Source organism: Agelaius tricolor, unplaced genomic scaffold (genome assembly GCF_023055355.1).
Source record: "Agelaius tricolor isolate 1412-34295 unplaced genomic scaffold, bAgeTri1.0.p SCAF_22, whole genome shotgun sequence".
Classification (NCBI taxonomy): Eukaryota; Metazoa; Chordata; class Aves; order Passeriformes; family Icteridae; genus Agelaius; species Agelaius tricolor.
Window position 1 is genome coordinate 11,090,011 of NW_027269282.1, and position 19,385 is coordinate 11,109,395.

A 19,385-nucleotide genomic window follows, 5' to 3' on the forward strand; every position below is an offset into this window, starting at 1 on the left:
AGGCTGCAGCCCTGGCACAAGCACGTTCTCAGTCATGCCCCAGTCTCACCAGCACCTCCCTTGCTGCAGTTTGGCCTCCCCAAAAAGAGGGAGACACAGCCACCCTGCCCTAAAGAACACTGGTGACAACTGCCCCACATGGCTTCCAAAATCCACATTGCCTCTGGGGGAAGGTCAGGGGGCTTGCACCGACCCTGTCCTCCCACAGAAGTGTTTCAGTCCTCTGAGTGATGAACTTCTCTGAGTTCATCACTCCTCTGAGTGATGAAGTGTTGGGAAAGAAGTGCTGGAGTAGCTGAGGAAGGAAATCACGAGAGGCAGTGATGGGGGTGTGAGAAGCAAAAGGAGCCCGTGTGCCTGGTGCACAGCAGAGCTGGGTTAGGCACAGTGCTGTCATGTCAGGGAGCTCAAACTCATCTGCTACTCCATTTTCTTTAAAAATTGTATCTGTAGAGGCATTGAGTGGTTCACAGGCAGCCCCACAACCTCCACCAGGCCAAGATGATACAGAATGTGCCTGCAGCAGCATCCCAGAGCAGGGGATGGATCCCTGCTCTGCCCCCAGTGGGTACCACATCCCTGCCCTGGTCTTAGGGTCTGCCTTCCCAGTCTTTCCCTTCTCACTCACTAAAGAACAACCTTTACTCAGCCCCAGTCCTCATTTTGCAACAGGCACCAGTGTTTGTTTGGTGCATTCGAAGTTTCAGCAGATAATTTTGCTTTTATTCTGTTTGGTATGAAAACCAGCTTTCAAGAGCAGGCTCAGAAATGTCTCTTATCCTCCCAAGCCACTTCTGACCACAGTATTAAACAAACAAAACCAAAAAAGCAAGAAGAAGGCTTTAAGTCTTTAGTTCTGATGCTGCCTTTGGAGCCTGTGAAGATAATTTGGGTTTACTCACAGTTCTGCTCTGTCTCTGGAGTATGTGGCTGCCTCAGTGACACTGAGGATGTTCAGGGAGATTCCATAATTGCAAGGAAAAAAGCTGAGGTGTGACCCCCAGTGGGAATCCCTCTGGTGCTACAGAGCCCCAGGGAGAGGCTGGAGAGACAAATCCCAGCAATCACAGAGAAATAGAGCAATGCAGGGAATCAGAGAGCAGAGAACACCACTCTGGGGCTCCCCTGTCCCACCTGAGCACAGCATCCCACAGCATCCCACAGCCTCTCACAGCATCCCACAGCATCCCACAGCATCCCACAGCCTCCCACAGCCTCCCACAGCCTCCCACAGCTTCTCACAGCATCCCACAGCATCCCCACGTGGGGACCCAGGCCCAGCACAGCCTCCCAACCCTTTCCTATTCATAACAATAATTGGAGGAAACCCTCATTTCCTGCCAAGAACAAATATTTTCCCTAACAGACACCAAACCCTTTGCTATGAGCTGGAAAAATCCATTTGCTCAGACAGGTCATTAGTGATCACTGTGTATTTATTTATTTATTTACTGGTTGCCCTTCCCAGCTTTTCACCTCTGCCTCCTCCTCTGCATCCTCTGGGGATCCAGATCCCTGGAGCACTGCAGGCCCTGGTAAAGTCCTGAGAATTTTAAACTTTCTGTACTAACAGACTCTAACCCCTAAGAAAACACTACATTTGACCTAAAGCCATAGAGAAAACTTCCAAAATTAACTAATAACACTAAAATTACAAAGTGTATCATTTAATTAGAAGTATATAATATCACTAAATAGAAAAGTTAAAGTTTTAAAATATAGTAATATATATATAAAACTAAAATTAAGATTTTAAAGCACTAACTAATCCTCCTCCTTTACCTTCCTCTTCACCTTCTTCTTCATGACTTTAAATAATATTTTATAATTAAACAAAAAATCCGCATTACAATCTTCAAATAATTAATTATTAAATTAAAATTAAAACAATTTAAGTACCATTTATTAATTAGATAATTTAACCTTTAAAAACCTTATATAAAAATAGCTAACCATTTCATAACTTATTAATAAAATACTATAAAACTCACAACTTATAATAGAAATAAAAATAATAAACATCTCAACCTAAACACAAAATACCATCTCTAAAACTTCAACCCCAACCTTTACAAAAATTAAAGAAAACCCAAAAACCAGCAAGGCCCCTCATGCCAACACACTCAGCAGTGCCAGGAGCCCAGTGGGGACAGTGGCAGGGCTGCTCTCCCAGTGATGGCTTTGCAGTGCCATGGATTTCAGTGGAAAAGGGGAAACCTGAGCCTGACTTGTCCCCAGAACTGCCAAAACCCCAGGATTTGGAGTGGCTCATCTTTGGGGAAATTCAGTGATTTGACTTGTCCCAGGGTAGGATGAAACATCACTAACATGGAGTTATTCTTTTTCTCAGCCCTATTCCATTTCCATACTTCATCATTTTCAGCACAGAAGTAACATTTCTGTTGTGCCACTGTGGTTCTCACTTCAGGGCCTAAATGTTAAGGCAGGACCTTATAAAATTTAAAACCAAACCTCATGTCACAGTTTTAGCAGCAGTGAAAAGAGAATACCAGCAAGTAAAGGGATAAAATCACATTGTGGATGACCAAAAATCCAGAGTGTGTGGCACCTGCAACCACTGCCCTCACCTGCCAAGACCTCCTGCAAATCCAATGCAGACCTGAAATACACCTCACTTTTTTGTCACAGCCTTGGCCTTGGGCTAGCCCTGAGCATCTCTCTCTGGAAAGGAAAAATGAAGGGCCCTTATTTGTTTATTTATTATTTAGTTATTTAGCACCATTTCCTGAAATGCTTTGCCTTCCTCAAATGCTTTGGGAGTTTTTTGCAAGGCAAGTGGTTCCAAGTAACTCCCAATAGCTCCTAGAGTGCTGGGGTTTTTTTGTAAACCATCATGAAAAATCCCTTTTGACTTTTTTTGAGCCAAAATGCCCCTTTTGAGCATGCTGACTCCTTCAGGGGTGAATCCCTGTGCTTTCTAAAAGCTGTGTTTTGGAGTCACAGAGCACACAAGCCCGGGGATGGAGGGTTAATGAGCGCGTGGTGAATCAGATGTGCATCCTCGGGACACAATTGGATTTTGTCCATCTTTGGGACAGACACTGCCAAGCTTTGTTTGTGTTCCCAGCCCTGTCCTCCCATGTGAGTGCAGCACTCAGCCCTGCATCCCTGGAACTCGTGGTGGGATGGAGCAGGGAGCAGGGGATGGAGGGTGGAGGCAGGAGCAGCAGGTACAGCCAGGAGCAGGGAGGGGATGGAATGGGATGGAACTGGGAGAGACCTTAGAGCCACTTCCTGTGCCTGAAGGTGCTGCACTCAAGCTGGAGAGGGACTTCAGTGACAGGATAAGGGGGAATGCCTTCATACCCCCATAGGGCAGGGTTAAATGGGATTTTGGGAAGAAATCCTTCCCTGTGAGCATGGGAGGCCCTGGCACGGGGTGCCCAGAGCAGCTGTGGCTGCCCCTGGATCCCTGGAAGTGTCCAAGGCCAGGTTGGACAGGGCTTGGAGCCACCTGGGATAGTGGAAGGTGTCCCTCCCACCCTCAAACCAGTTTCTTTTGATCCTCACCCAAAGGCTTTTTCCCACCAAGCTACAAACTGACCTTTGCAGGCTCTCACTCCTGTTTATTTAAAAAACACTGGGGCTTGGAAACTGGAATCTCTCTCAGAAGTTACATCAATAGCAAACTATTTCCTGGGATACGTATGGAATTTAAAGCCTCCAGTTTTTTGCCTATCACTGCATTTGGAAACATTTGTCACCAGCTCAAGTGGGTGCTGACGCCAACCAAGATCACTGCCACCTCTCCTGCCCTCTCCAGCAAGCCTGAAAGGTGCCCAAATTTAAACAGAAATTCTCCTTATGTGAAAATTAGAGATTTTTACCCCTCAAGGGAAAACTTGGGTGCTCAGAGAGGAGCGGTCCCTTCTCCCACCCTGCAGTTTGAAATTTCTTCCCACTCAGTGCCAAGACCAGCCTGAATCATTTCAAACTGGTGAGCTGCTTGCTTCAGCCCTGGGAGTGTACAAACTCCTTTGTGCCTGCATCCTCATGGAAACTGCCAGCATTCCTAAGTTTGGAAGGGAAAACAAGGCAGAGGGGCCAGCCAGGCTCCCAACCACCACAAGCATTACACTCTGCACTGTGTCTGGAGACCCTCTGGAGAGTGTCCAGAGGAAGGAATGGAGGCAGGGAAGGATCTGGAGCACCAGGAGCGGCTGAGGGAACCAGGAGAACTTCAGTGCCTAACAGAGCATTGGTGACACAGAGTGACAGGGCTGCTGCCTCTATCTGGAGCTGATTTTAACCCTGAAAACCACAAGGAGCACACATCCTCATTTCAGGGGATGCTCCTGTGATCCCTGGTGCAGATGACTCCATCCTCTGAAGGCACGTGCTCCTCGCAGGGCAGTGAAGTCACCCATGAAAGGCTCTGTCTGTCCAGGGAACAACGTCAATGGTCCCCTTGTGCCCAGACCCTTCCCACAACAGGCACAAAGTCCTCTCTGTAGCTCACCCTCAGCAAGCACAGCCAGGGCTTCACCCTCACCACCTCCTCAGCTGTGCCCACTGCTGCCAGCACCCTCTCACCCACCCATCCCTCACAGAGAGGAAGTTTTGGACTCATGACCATGGGATGCTCTCCATAGGCCATGGAGATGCAGAGCAATATTGTATTTTAATTGTTTTGTTTATTCTAGAGTAGCTACTGTCTGTCTCATTTACTGCAAACATGACATAATTACAGAGCTTTGCATAGGAGAAATACTATGGCAGCTGCCTGGAAATCCTCAGTGTTCATGGGTACAACCTCTGTAGAAAATTAAATGGATTTTAGAGGAAACTCAGGAGGAAAAGAACCAGGAGTACAGCATTTGTTATGAGAGAAGTAGCTCTTCAAACTGCAGCTTCTCTGAAGGCTCACAGAGGGACTAAAACCTTGAAGAGCCATCAGAAATGGGGCACAAGAGCCACCTCCAAGCCTTGATTTGCTACCAATACACAGATCCTACAACTGGGAGGAACCAGTATCTCATCACATCTGACAATTCCTGTCAGCAGTGCAAAGCCTTACATGCCACTGAGATATTTGTGCCTTTCTTTTCATGGAAAGTTGTATTTTCAAACTCTCTAGCACCACCCCCCACTTCCAGCCAGGCCTGCTCCTGTCTGGGGTTTGTGCTGCAGGGAACATGGCTGGGTTGAACAAATACATATATACATTAAAAATTAGAAAAATAGAATGGTTTGACTTGGAAGGAACTTCAAAGACCATCACATTCCAACCTCTGACTTGGGCAGGGACACTTTCCCCTAGACCAGGCTGCTCCAAGATGTGTCTAACCTGGCCTTAAACATTTAAATATATATGTATAAATATATATATATATATATAAATGCATATATAAAAATAAATTATCCATTTAAAAACCACATCTGTATCAAGGATAGCTGTGTTTGGAACCATCCTAACACAAATTGAAATCTGTCAGTGACCACCACATCAAAATTTCAGACAGCAGGAAGCAGAATGGGGAAGAGATAGCGAGGGCTTGCGTGGCCAGAGCTGGGGATTATTGCAAATTCCCACTGAGGGTGGTAGTCCCTGGTGTGGGGGACGTGTCACGTGTCCTCTGCAGCTGCCCAGAGCCTGTGTGAAGGAAGGCAATCTGCACACACCAAGATCAGGGCTGGCCCATGGCTCAGCTTCCCGTCAGTGACTCAGCCAAGCCACCAAACCCAATGTTTGTGCTGCCACGAGATGTTTCAGCACACAGTGCCTGAGATCCCAGGAAATGTTCACACCAGGATGTCAGAAAGCAGCAGATGTGGAGGTGGGACATGTCAAGTTCCTCTGGAGAAGAATCCACCACACCACGGGGGAGGAAAACGCAGCGGGTGTCTCTCCACCACACAGCATCCCTGGCAGAGTGTGATTTTATTTTAGAAAATCCATCTTCTCACCTAATTCACCCAGATGCTTCTCTGAGTGACTTGCAAAGGGTAAAATCACTCATTGGTGCCAAAATCAGCCCAGCTGGGAGGACTCCTGGGGTCTAAGAAACCTCCTGTCACCTTTGTGACACTTCTCATTTCCCGTTTATTTTAGATGCACCTACATCAGAAAAAGGAAAACCAGCTCTTTGAAAAACCTCCCAATTCATGGAAAAAATCTGATCCCAGCCATTTCTGATCCTGGCCTGCCCCTACAGACACAGTCCCTGGGGCTGTGAGGCCAAGAGCACTGTTCCAGGGAAGGGGAGCAAGCTGTGAGGAGATTCATTCCCACTCTGCCAGAACAACTGCTGGGATCAGGGAGGTGGGATGTGCCCTCCTTGGGCTTGTGTTTCATGTGGAAGGAAAGAATAAAAGGATGAGGATGGAAAGCAAGCCCAAACCCTACACTGAAATGAGAGGATGGTTCACATCCTCATGTTAAGGAAGTCAGAGATGCCAGGCCAGGTACCCAAACTCTCCATGACTAGGGTGAAGATAGAAACCAGTTTCTTCCCACCTCACCTGCCTCTGGACTTGAGATAATTAAATGACACCTCATTGTCACCCACTCACCTGACAGAGACCCCCCTGATCACTCCCAGTTTGAGGCAAAGAGGCACAAGGCAAAGAGTTCATGTGCATTCAAAAGGAGCAGAAGGATTATCGTGGTGCCTGTGGCTTTTTAGAATTGTTAGCATTTCAATGACAACCATGTGCAGGGTTTGGTTTCTGCCCAAAGTTGAAGCCTGTCTGGTTTGGTGCCATATGAGCAAATAATAAAGGGAGGGATATGGGCTCACCTTCCCTCTCTGGGCTATGGGAATTGCAGACAGAAGAGACACAACCAGGATTTTGAGGAATGAAAGGCAATATTTTCCAAAGTATTTTCCCTGCCAGCTTAACTTCAACATTTAGTTTTCTCTCTTAATTAGCCTAGTTATGTAGCCATGTAATTGCTTCCAGGAGCGGCTCCCTCCCCTCCTGCTTGGCCTAAATATCCCTCCCAGTATGAAGAAAACATTTCTTTCAGGTCAAATTATTTTTATTTTGATTATGGTACCAGGTTTCAGGCCTACAAACACATGTGGTTACCAGCACAAGTGAAAAATTAACCAATCTGCTGCCAGAGCCAGATGCTGATCCAGTACCCAGCACCTCAAAGCTCTGTTCCCACTTTGACATTAGCACCCATGGACTCAGGGAAAGCCCCATGTCTCAGCTTCCCCATGTGAAAAGTGAGTACTTTGTGGATATTTGGAAAGTCCAGTCTGGACACTTTGGCTGTCCTTTGCTTTGCTCATTGCACACGAGGTGTTTCTACCCCATACAAACCCAGACTTGAGCACACGTGCAGCCACACAGACACTTGCCATTATTTCAGCTCTTCCTCTGAAATCACCCAACTTTGCATCTCCTGGGCTGGAAGCCTTAAAAGCAGCCTGGGGGATGCCCAAATGTGCAGGGTTTTCTCGAGCACATTTATTCCCCACCAGGAATTAGTTGGTTTTCCTGGCATTCCCATCCTGGGGAGGGCTCTGACTGTGCCCCACCAAAGGCAAGAATGCTCCCCGTGACTTGCCTCATCCTGCTCGTCCCTCTGTGCCAGTCCTCCCACGCCAAGAGCTGCCTGCCAGTGCTGCTCTCCACAAGTCCTCAGCTCTGAAACCCTGGCCCTTGCACAGCTTTGCTTTCACAGAATCACAAAGTTGGAAGAAACCTTCAAGATCATCGAGCCCACCCCCTTTCTTTCCACTCTGCTCCAGCCCTGCCACCCCACACCCAGCAGCACAGCCCTGCCTTGGGGATTCACCCTCTGCCACGGGCACCTGAGCCTGGCTGGCTTTCCTGCCTGGAAACTGAAAATATCCATGGGAGCTGCTTGGACTGGATCCCACTGGGGAGCTCCTTAGTGATGCTGTTGTTGGTTGTTGGTTGTAGCAACCGCCGGGCGTTCGGCAGCGGCTCCGGCCACCCAGCCTGGAGCAGAGGGACAGGAGGGGCTGGCAGAGGGGCTGCCCATGGACACTTGGAGAGATGCTGCACCAGGCAACCCCTTCCCCATTCCCACAGAGCTTGTGCCACACAGCATGGAGCTTCCAAGCCTTTCCTTGTGGTATCACTTCTCCCAGAGGTTGAACCACCCCGACACTGAGTGATGCTGAGCGTTCAGGCATTGCTTTCTCACTTTGGAAGGTGTTTTGATGTGGGGGACAGCAGCCAGAGAAAACACAGCTATTCCTCAAGCTGAGGGTTTTCCAGGAACATGGACTGAGCTGCTTTTGGACATCCAAGTCATTGGATTTTTTGTCGTCCTTGGATCACCCACCCACGTCAAAGCCATGGCCATCCAAATTATAAACATGTGCCTGGCCTCAGCATCCATTGGAGGGAAAGGGAAGCTCCTGCTGACCCTCGGGATCTCCTAGGCCAAGCCCATTTTTTCAAACCAGCCAGCAAATATTGGACTGATGCAATGGAGAAGCTGCCTCAGAACATCTTCACAGGGCAACAAAGGCCTGTCCAGCCAGAGCCTGAACAGTCTCCTCCTTCCCTTCCATCATACCAGACAACCACAGAATGGTCTGGACTGAAAGGGTCCCTAAAGCCCATCTCATTCCACCCTCTGCCATGGATAGGAACACCTTCCACTGGACTGGGTTGTCCCAAGCCCCATCCAACGAGGCCTTGAACACTTCCAGGGAAGTGAAATGATGCTTGTCTGCTTGTACAGAGAGAATCAGGGGCAGTTGTGCTATTCCACCCTGTGGCTAGTAAAGTATAGCAATACATGTATGTGGTTTTGACTGTCCATCCAGCTTATTATCTAATAAAATAAGCTTGGCATAATAAACGTTCTTGCTGTGATTTATGAAAAGACAAGAGCAATCCTCATGTTTTTTGCCTGATCTCACCCAAATATGTGACTTCTTCACCCTTTTTATCCTCCAACTCCTCTGGAGGAGGAAAAGATGCTCTCTTCCTCCAATACCACTGCGCTGCCAAGCCCAGAACACCATAAAATATCATGTTCTTGTAAGGGGAAAATGCACACACAATGTTGGATCTCACCCATATGGTGAATTTCTCCCAGCAGTTTCCCTGCAGACAACAGGGGATGCCTTGCACCACACAGGCTTTGCTGGCCCCAGCACTACAAAAAATCTTTAGGGCAAACACACCCAACACAGGGATGAAACACAGCATGGAACTAAAACCATGGGGGAATTTTTAAGGCCAGCAGAAGGTGACAGCCCACCCTGGGAAGTGGCCAGGGCACCCCTGCTCCCACAGTGAGAGCCCTGGGGCCTTCACACCCCCCATTATCTCCATTCCACACTGAGCTGATGGTCTCATTGACTTTGTGACTGTAAACTGTTGATGTGGGAAATGTCAAATCATAAAACTGCAGGAAATCTTATGAGTGTGGAAGGGAAATGTTGTCCTTCAATGCAGCCTCTTGCTCTGTCTCTTGCTAATGTCCAGTCACTTGGTCCAGCAGGGAGAAGACCAAGGAGCAAAATCGTCCCTGATTTGTGCTGTAGGTCTGTTATCTGGCTCTGAGCAGCAGATCGAAGAGGGAGGTTATGCTCTGTGTTTGCAACTGAAAATGAAACGTGATAACATCTCTAGAGTGGAAAATTACAGAGCCTAAGCGCAAGTAAAGCCTGTAGCAGTAAGAATTCGACACCTGACAGAGCCAGGGCTGGGGGCCTTGGGGTGCTGCCTTCATCTCACCATGGCAGGCCCAAGGCTCCTCTGCCCTGAACTCAAAAATGAGGGGTTTAACCTATTCCTGCTCAAAACCCGTGCCAGTAGGAAATGACAACACGGCGCGCTTGGCATGCAAAGAGAATAGAAACGCATGAATTTGCCAAAGAAATCCATTCAGAAGGGAAGGGGTTATTCTGCCTGGCCAGCAGGATGTGTTTCCCCATAACACCCACACTACTCTTCATGCCACCCACCCACCCTGGAGGACGCTGAAGGCTCTTGAGAACACCTGAGCCACTGGCAGGGACGGCCCCGCCGCCTCTTACCTGGGTCATCTTGGCGAGGTCCAGCGAGGGCCGCTCCTCCTGGACCTCCTCGGGCCTCCTGCGCTTGATGCCCACCTTTTTGTCGTTGAGGACGCAGGGCTGGGAGCGGCTGCGGGCCAGGCCGGCGGCGCGGCGGCCCAGCTCGGGCGTGGAGGCGGGCGTGCTGCAGGCCGAGGGCGCGCCGTACTCCGAGCACGAGAAGCGCTCGTGCGAGCAGGACAGGGACCTCTGAATGTCCACCCTGTCTCCCCCGTGGCCTCCAGCAGCCGATCTCCTGGGCTGCCCAGTGCAGAGTGGGTTGGAGCGGGCGGGCAGGCTGAAGCTGGAGCTCCTCTGCATGGTGGTGAAGCCGTTGGAGTAGCGCTGCACGCTGCCGCCGCTGTAGCAGCGCCTCTTCTCCACCGGCGTCCACACCTTGGAGCCCAGGGGTCTCCATGAGGTCCCACAACCCGACATCTCATCCGAGAAGGACAGAGAGCGGCACTGGCGCTTGCTGGGAGGGGCGGAGGGGTGGCCGTGGGGGTCGCTGAGGCTCAGCTCCTTGATCAGGTTGGTGACGGAGCAGGCGCCGGCCGTGTCCCTAGGCCAGCGCGAGCCCTCCTCGCCCTTGTCCGACAGGCAGTCCCAGATGCTGGCGCCCGGCTGCTCGAGCTGGAGTGGACATTTCCTGCTGAGATCTCTCCATCTGTCATTTTCTGGTTCAGAAAGGAGAAAAGAAAGGGGGGAAAAAAAAACAAACAACACACACGCACAGGCATTAGCGTTAATTAATTCCGCGACTCGCTTTCTACGTCCATAAACAAAAAGAGTAGCATATGGGACGTTTTCCAGTACAAATTAATTAACTCTTGGAATATGGTTTCCTGAACTGCCAGCAGAGTGGGTTGTGTGGTGTAGATGGAGAGAGAGACAAAGTGACAGTCCCAGCAGGAGCAAAACTGCTAGAAGAAGATAAAAACATGCCTCTGAATATTCCAGGTTGCACTAGCTAAGGGGAATTCAGCAGTGTAAAATGTTGTGGCTATTGGTTATCTCTGGGCTAAATCATGTCTCAGATGTGTGTGGTTTGTCCTGGGCTCCACAACTGACAATTGCCTGAATTTACAGCTGAATTTAAAAAACATGGAATCACAGAATCGCTGAGGTTGGAAAAGCCTTCTAGGGTCATTGAGCCCAGTCATTAACCCAGCACTGCCAAGGCCACTGCCTCATGTCCGCAAGGGCCACATGGCTTTTAAATCCCTCCAGGGATGGGGACTCCACCCCTGCCCAGGGTTGGACAGCCCTTTCCATGAAGAAATTTTCCCTAAAATCCAATCTAAACCTCCCTTGGTGCAACTTCAGGCAGTTTCCTCTTGTTTTATTACATTTTTACCTGGAAGGAGATCCCCACCTGGCTGCACCCTCCTGTTAAGAAATTGTGCAGAGTGGGAAGGTGCCCCCAGAGCCTCCTTTTCTCCAGGCTGAGCCCCCTCATCTCCCTCAGCTGTTTTTATCAAACTTGTGCTCCAGACCCTTCCCCAGCTTCCCATGGACAGCCACGGTGGAAGAGAGGATTAAGGAGGATGATCTCATTCCCACACACATCCCACTAACAGCAAAAGAGGAAAGCAAAGCACCCTCAGGGCTGGGCTGCCCTGCAAAGGACGGGGCTCTTTGCAGATACACCTTCAACGCTCAGCAGGAAAACCATGGCAGGACAACCCCGCAGCTGCTGCAGTGGAAAAAAGTCATCAGCCAACAGCCTCTCCCCAGTGCCTGTTTTTGTCGTTGGCTGCTGCACACACAGCAAAGCCGTGCTGGAGAACCCTCGCTGCCAAGTTTCACATGATTGTATCTAAACCAGGCGATATTTTGGGGGCTTTTTGGGTATTTCCACTCAGGCAACTGAAGGATGAATTAAAAGCCGTGCCCAGCCCGCAGCTGCAGGTACCAGCCTGGTAGGAAAGATGCAACGGTGCAGAACGCTTCTGACTAAGGTTTCAAGTCAGGAGGTCAGATTTGGGGCCCCTTGCACCACTCTTGGCCAATTTTCCCATTTCTCCCTTCTCCAGCTGCTGCCATAACAGCTCCAGCCACAAACAGCCTGGCTCTGCCCGCAGTAACCGCACGGCATTTCAACTGTTGCTCTCCTCATTTTAATAAACACAATGAAAAGTGAGAAATCTGCTCTAGACAACTCCATCTATGTTTAGATCTTTATTATTTTTCCTCTGTACTATGCTGCCAGCAGAGAGATTTCTTGGGTCAGGTCAGCAGACAAAAGAAACAGAAATAGAAGCCGATTTTTCATGGCAAGCTGCCACGAGCCTCTGGCTGGAGACTGTACAAAAGGCCTTGGTGAGGAGGATACGGGACACCTTCCTCTTTCACCCCTGCTTCAGCACAAACAGCTATAAATCTTCCAAACCTGGCAAAGAAAATGGTAAAAGCACCACTATCCCCAGCCCCAGCTTGGGGTTATTTGCTTTTCCCCTTGCACAATGTGAGCTGGCACAACCTGGCCCCTCCAAGTCCCCAGCCATCACTGACCAGTCCCAAAATACCAGGTAGCCCAGAAAATGGGTTTTCAGTGCAAGTAGGAAGCAGGTTGTCCTGAAAAAAATTGGAAATGGAGTAGTCTAAGGGCCGAGGGTATAATTAAAGAACTCTGGAAAGCCTTAGTGAGGAAAAGCAGCTGGTTTTCTGCTCAGTTTTTAAAGACTAAGAGTCCCATCCTGCGCACGTTGATAACGATAATTGCACTGGAGCCATTAATTCTGCTGCAGTTAAACATGTATTAATTTTTTTTTTAAACTACAAACCTCAGCCTGGTTTACCCTGAGGCAAGCAATTTGTTCCAGGATAAAACCCACCACGAGAGCCCTTGGTCTGCAAGTGAGCTGCCTGGCTGGAAAACTCTCCTTTGCCTGTTGGAGAACAAAGGGACAACCAGAGCATGCTGTGAGTGCAGCCTGAGGGGCTCTTGCCCTGCTTAAACAGGTCCTTCTTGGCTGTTAGTGTCCCTGGATGAAACAGCACCTTACTTCTGGATTTTGACTTAAAACTGAAAAAAATAAACATTGACACCTCAACAAAACCCAGCTGTTCTCTCACAAAACCTTCACTGCGTCAAACAAACCCTCATGGTGCTCGTGGGCTGGAGTCACAGCCCAAAACTGGGGACATGGGTGTTGTCCTCCATACTTGAGAGCTCTGCACTGCCCCACGGGGCACAGGATCCACCCTCAGAGCACCAAAGCCAGGTTTCCAAAGGCTGAGCTCCAGGAGCTGCAGGAGCAGCCCACGGACACATCAGGCAGCTCAGTGATGGCCCTGAGCTTTCTATATGACTGCTGTGCCCCTCTGGTGACACAGAGTAAATTTTACTGGCCACTCATAACCACAGAGAAGGGTGTAAAACCAAAATGCTGACACAACTTTAACTACAGCGACACAAATGTGCTGCTATAATATTTTTACAGTTCCTTTTTATACATAATGCATGATCCTTCTGCTCAAGTTTCCTCTACGTTCTTTTCCCATGAAATAATTTACATTAATACATAATTTATTGTGGCAACTTGTAAAGCAATTAGAGGTTTCAATCAATTTTTCTTATCCTTTTTGGCAGATAAATTCTGTTTGGAACCTAACCCAAACATTTGTCTGGGCACAGGTGCACATCCAATTCCCTTTTTTTCCATGTTGTTCAAGTGGAATTTTGGTCTCACAGTTCCTGTGCACAGGGGAAAAGGCAGCCTGCATTTTCCACTGCCCCCTGTTTATGTTCAGGAGATAATTTCTAACTGTGGGACACATTTAATGCTTGTAATTAGCTGATGGCAGTGCCAGGGAGCATTCCCAGTGCAGAAATAAGATCAAAATACAATGGGCAGAGCTGTGCTTCAATGGGAAATGAAAACAACAGCCCCAAAATCTGCTCTGGAGATTAAACACACCTGTGGGCTGTGGGCTCCTTGTGCCAACAGCCTGCATGGGGGAGGGAAATCCCAACCCTGACAGTGAAACCTGCCCAGCTCTTCAGTGGGATGCTCTGGAGAGGTCTGCCTGCTCCAGATACACCTCAGCACAACTCCCCCAGCAGCTCCTTCTCTCTGCAGGGTGACTGTGTTTGAATGTGCACCAAGATGCTCCTCACTGATGGCCTTTCCAAAAAAAAACCCCAAAATCCAGAAAGCCCTGGTTCAGCAAGAGGAGGCATGAAAGCCTGGCAGGTGCTTTCAGGATGGATGCATTCAAGGGCCATCACCCCCATGAAGGGGTTGACAATCTTGGAGGTCTTTTCCAACCTTCATGATCCCATGAGCTGGCTTTTCTCCTGGTTTCTTGGCTCTCCTCTGTCACCCAAGGATGGTGAAAAGCCACTTCCAAGAAAGAGCTGTGCAACAGTGAGCCCAAGGCTGCAGCCCTGCCCTGGCACGCTCAGAGCAATGATGCTGCCAAACATGGTGGAGGAGCCATGTGACAGTGCCAAAGGACAGACAAACCGACCTGAGTGCCCCATCCCTCACCCTGCTCTGCTGCAGCACCCTAGGAGGGCAAACTCAGAGAGCCCTCCAAGGGAAAATGGAAATGATGGCTGCTTTGAAAAGAGCTCTTCCCAGAGGATGAGTGCAGGATCTGTCCCTCAAAGCCACCCTCCTCCTCCTCCTCCTCCTCCTCCTCCTGCCTTTTACAACCAGGGCCAGGGCTGGGATCCTGCATGGGCAAGCACCTTGTCACTGCCTCAATAAAACCCTGCCTGCAGCTTCCCTCAGAGATAATTTCTTGCTTACACAGAAAGCAGGAGATCACAGCTGTCAGCACACACCTACTGAGCTTCTCTTACTGGGTCAGGTTGGACAGGGCTTGGAGCAACCTGGGACAGTGGAAGGTGTCCCTGCCATGGCCAGAGGTGGAGTGAGATCATCTTTAATGCCCCTTCCAATTCAAACCATTCTGGGATTCTATTACTTTTGACTTCCTGTATTGGAATTTTTCTGTCTTTGGGTGGATAGCAAAAGGCATGGGCAGGGACACTTTCCACTATCCCAGGTTGCCTCAAGCCCCATCCAGCCTGATTTTGAACATTTCCAGGGATAGGGCATCCACAGCTGCTCTGGGCAGCCGTGCCAGGCCCTCACCACTCTAATGCCACAATTTTCCAATATGCCACCTTTTTCTAGCACAGATATTATCACTGGGAACCTGCCATGGAGACTGCTGAGGAAAGAAAAGGAAAAAAAGGAGGGAAAAAAAACCAAACCAGCAAACTATCCATCAACAGGACAATTCTCACACTCCTGGGTGCTTCAAGGACCCATCAAGGAGAAGGGAAAGCAGTAGTTGTTGAATTTATAGTTTTAGGCATTTCACCTTTAATCTTCCTCCAAGCAAAGGGCTATGTAGAGATAAAACCCAATATTTTTAGTAATATTATCATTTCACTGGCAGAAATATTTCTCACAAATCTAAAAGCCAAAAGATTATTTAAGTCACCCTGAGAATTGGACCTAACCATGCATCATCCAATATATCAAGTCTTTAAGAATGTTTACTCAATATAGTGAGTTTGGTTACAATCTATAATCCATTTTCAGATTCTTGCAGTGTTTAGTACCTTACAAGAAAAGCTCCAGGGTTTGGATGATGCTCTCCCTGGCAGAGGCTGAGCTTCCCTCTGCCCTCCTGCCCCTTGGCCACAGGGTCCAGAAATAAACTGCCCTCCTGCCCAAAGCTGCCCTCATCCCAAAGGTATCAAAAAGGTTATTTTCTAAGATTCTCTTTTATCTAAAACCAAAAAAAAAAAAATCAGCCAACGTCCATCCAAACCTCCCACATAGGTAGGACTGTGAGTCTTTGCCTCATGTTGTCTGAGCTACCAGTCCAAACTTCACTGTGTTTATTTATCCCAGTGCTTTCAACCAACAGGGACTTGGCCCTTTGAACTAAAATATTCCCCAAGTTTTGCATTTTGACAGTAACTTATTTAAATTGCCAAGCAAGTTTTCATCCTGGGTTAGTCTGTGATTGTGGCCTACATTTGGGGACATCAAGAACTCCCGGAGAAAATAACTAAAATGAAACTCAAGCTAAGCAATGCCCTCACAGGAGGGAAGGATGGGCTCCTCTTGACTGGGCATGACAGGGACCACAGCAGGGCAAGCTGAGGTCAAGGAGGTGACATTCAGTTCCCTCAGAAGAAGGATAATTTGGCAGAAGGCTCTGTAAAAGCTCCTAAAGACAGGCTGCTCCTCAATTAGGCAGAGACTCTGTATCTGCTGAAGAGCCTGCCAGTGCCACAGTGCAAGACAAAACCATCTGATTTGGGTTCTTTGTTCCTCACTCATGTTTGAAAGGCAGGGGAGAGGGAAGGGGCTGTCTCTATCCCTTCTTGACTTTGATTTTCATCTGAAAAACCCCACAAATACTGTCCATCTCCCCAGACTGCCAATGGCTGGAGCTATCAGGGAGCTTGGGGGACATCTCCTGTCAGTGCATGTGCTCTCATTAACACTAATGAGAGCTGTGCCCATGAGCAACAGGGGCAGCCTCTTTGTCTGTGGAGGGTTGGCTCTCACAGCAAGGAGCTTGGCTCAAACTTGACCTACAATTTTAATTGGGTTTTGAGGCCTGGCCCAGTGATTGGCTCCCTGCTAGGAAGGCCAAAGAGAAGAGCACAGCAGCACATCCTGTGGCACTATCAGTGTTTCAGCATCATCAGCCAAGGCACCAATCCTCCATCCATTTTGGTGGCTGTTCAGCATAAAATCTGGTAGCAAGCTCTGACATAAATGGCATCAAACATATTACATCATGGCTCCTGTCAACAGCAAAATTGAGACATTTTCCTTGTTGTTTGAGGCCTGGGCAACCACTTTGTGGCAGGTGGTAGAACACCTCAGTGAGAATGCTGTTATTTATTGCTTGCATCATGCAAACAGTCTTGGGCTGGGTACTCAAACACAACCTCAGACCCCAAATGTTTATCATCTCAGCTGTAAGAGTAGCTCTAAAAATAAGCAGATGTAGCAAAGGGGAGGGGAAAGGAGATAAGCAATTCACTCAGCAATGGCAACAGGGCACAAAAAGTACCTCTGGGGGGGAGAGGGGCACAGGTGTGGTGGGGTGGGCTGCAGGGGAGTGGTTTTGGAGACATCCAAAAGTCAGGACAGCCTCCCACCCATCACTGTGAGGAAGTGGGAGCAGAGGAAACACAGAGAGAAGTTTCTGTACTCACCCATCACGCCACAGGAGAAGAGGGTAGGTCCTTGACTCATCTTTGGAGTGTGCTGCAAACAACCAGAAAAACTATTTCACTTCTCACAGACCCAGCCTGGGCATCAGACACCACCCTCCAGCCTGGGCAGAGCCTCCCATGGCCCTGATCCAGCAGGGACCAGGGGACAGACACAGCCACCTTTCCTCAAGAAAATCAACTTTAATTAAACTCTGGGCAGAGTCCTTGACAAGGCTTGCAGACCAAGGGTCCTGCAGCCAGCCCTTACCTCAGGGAAGAGCTGCAGTGAGGTCCCAAAACTCTGGAGAAACTAAAATGGGAGCTGCAATTCAATGGTAATCCTGGATTGGGCAAGAAAGGAGCAAAAATGGTATCTTGAACCTCATCCAAGCCCATTAAGGCCTCCCCACCTAGGTACAAAGCAGCTATTTAGCTTTTTCAAGCATTTAATGTGTTTCTAAGGCAAGGTATCCTCACCTCAGCACTTCTGGGGAGTCTGCACTCAGATTGTGCTGATTTGCACTAAAAACAGAGGGAAATGCCACTGCATGGGTACAAAATAATCCTGGTTGCTTTTCACACTGTTTTTTTTTTTCCTCAAGAATTTTCCTCTTGACAGCGTAAGAGACACCATCAGGCTTCTAAAAATGAGCATGGATGGGTTCACATGTAATAAATCAATATGTTACCCACAGCTGCATGCCATTTCAGCTATGCCTGCAAAAACACACTTTCATACTAATTGTTCCTTTATTATCCCTAAAAATATCCATATTCTGGCTTCTGAAGTGTCTATCCTGGCAACACCATCCCGTCTGACTGGGGCTTTACATCATCTGAGGGAAGCACCAGCACAGCCCCCACGTCCATCTGCACTGCCATAATTGTGTTTTATCTGGCATTGGGCCACTGCACTCACACCTTCCCTCCTGATCCACGTTTCACACGTTGCCTGCTCACATAACTACAGAATCTCACAATGGTTTGGGTTGGAAAGGACCTTAAAGACATCCAGTTCCACCTGGGAAGGGTCACCTTCCATGTGTCCAGGTTGCTCCAAGCCCCATCCAGCCTGGCTTTGGACACTTTCAGGGATGGAGCAGCCACAGTTTCTCTGTGCCAGAATCTCCAGTGCATCATGAGGACTGGAGATTATATAATAATAATAATAATAATAATAATAATAATAATAATAATAATAATGTACCAAATGATGGCACCTGAGCAATCCAATAAAGGCTCCCACCTCCTATACAGAATGCTGGAAATAATGAGTGTAGAGGGATAGGGAGGCACAGAACAGCTACAGGGTGTGGATGTGGAGAAGGTAAATAAGGGTCAGTCACCTCTGGGGCATGTGCCACTTTTCTGGGTGAAGTGAGGATATCTCCATCTGTCAAGCCCCACCTTATGATCCATCAGCAGAATTAATCAGGAGGCAGAGAGGACAGGCAGCTGTCTCCAAGGAGCAGCCAAAGTGGAGCAGAGATGGAAGTGGGACAAGCCCCAGAGAAGGCAGGGGCAGTGCCAGTGCACATCTGTGTGCCAGCCCCAGAGAGCAGGCACTGTCTGCAAGGCAGGAGGGAGAGGAGCCTGACATATGTCCCATATCGAGTATAATTACCATTTTGTAAGAATTTTCATACCAAACTGGGAGCTGAACCAAAGGAGCCCACTGGCTGTTGGCAGGAGGCGCTGCCCCAGTGCTCAGACATTTATTTCCTTTGGGTTTCGCTTTTTGGCCTTCCCCATGAAGACAACAGAAACATTCTTGCTTTCTTCAGTGGATCAGCCTTCTTGTGACTGTCTGCCCAATTTAACAATCCAGGCAACCCAGCAATTCCCCTTGTGGACCCAGGACTGTCCCTGCACTCCTGACCCAGCCCCGGAGCTGTGGGAAGCACTGGGCAAACCCAGGAGGGCAAAGTTTTGTGTTACAGCTCTGCATCTCTACCACCAGACACCCCGAGCACCCAGCCCTTCTCTGAGCAGGAGAAGAAATTGCTCCCACCTGCCTCTCTGCAGCCAGCTGCCCTTCACCTGCCCCACACACTGCCCAGGGCACAGCTGGCATTGGAAGCTGAGGCTTCCCCCTTCCCACCCTGAGCAGCAGGAGCTAACACTACAGCAAGGGTGTTTCTCAATGTATCAATACCCTTCCCAAA

The 19,385-nt window shown here is 48.8% G+C and overlaps 1 protein-coding gene across 5 annotated transcripts in view; it reads right to left on the bottom strand.

Moving 5' to 3' along the window:
• The window catches only part of FAM53B (family with sequence similarity 53 member B), a 46,179-nt gene that overhangs the window by 8,083 nt on the left and 18,711 nt on the right, over positions 1–19,385 (bottom strand). For 4 of the 5 annotated variants that reach the window (XM_071446481.1, XM_071446482.1, XM_071446484.1 and 1 more), the window contains 2 exons: positions 17,221–17,272; positions 9,999–10,693 (listed from right to left, as the gene is read on the bottom strand). In XM_071446481.1, coding sequence (XP_071302582.1) covers positions 9,999–10,693; positions 17,221–17,272 — 747 coding nt within the window. Of the gene's footprint in view, positions 1–9,998; positions 10,694–17,220; positions 17,273–17,488; positions 17,549–19,385 lie in introns of those variants that run through there. The other variant, XM_071446483.1, reaches the window with a different exon arrangement.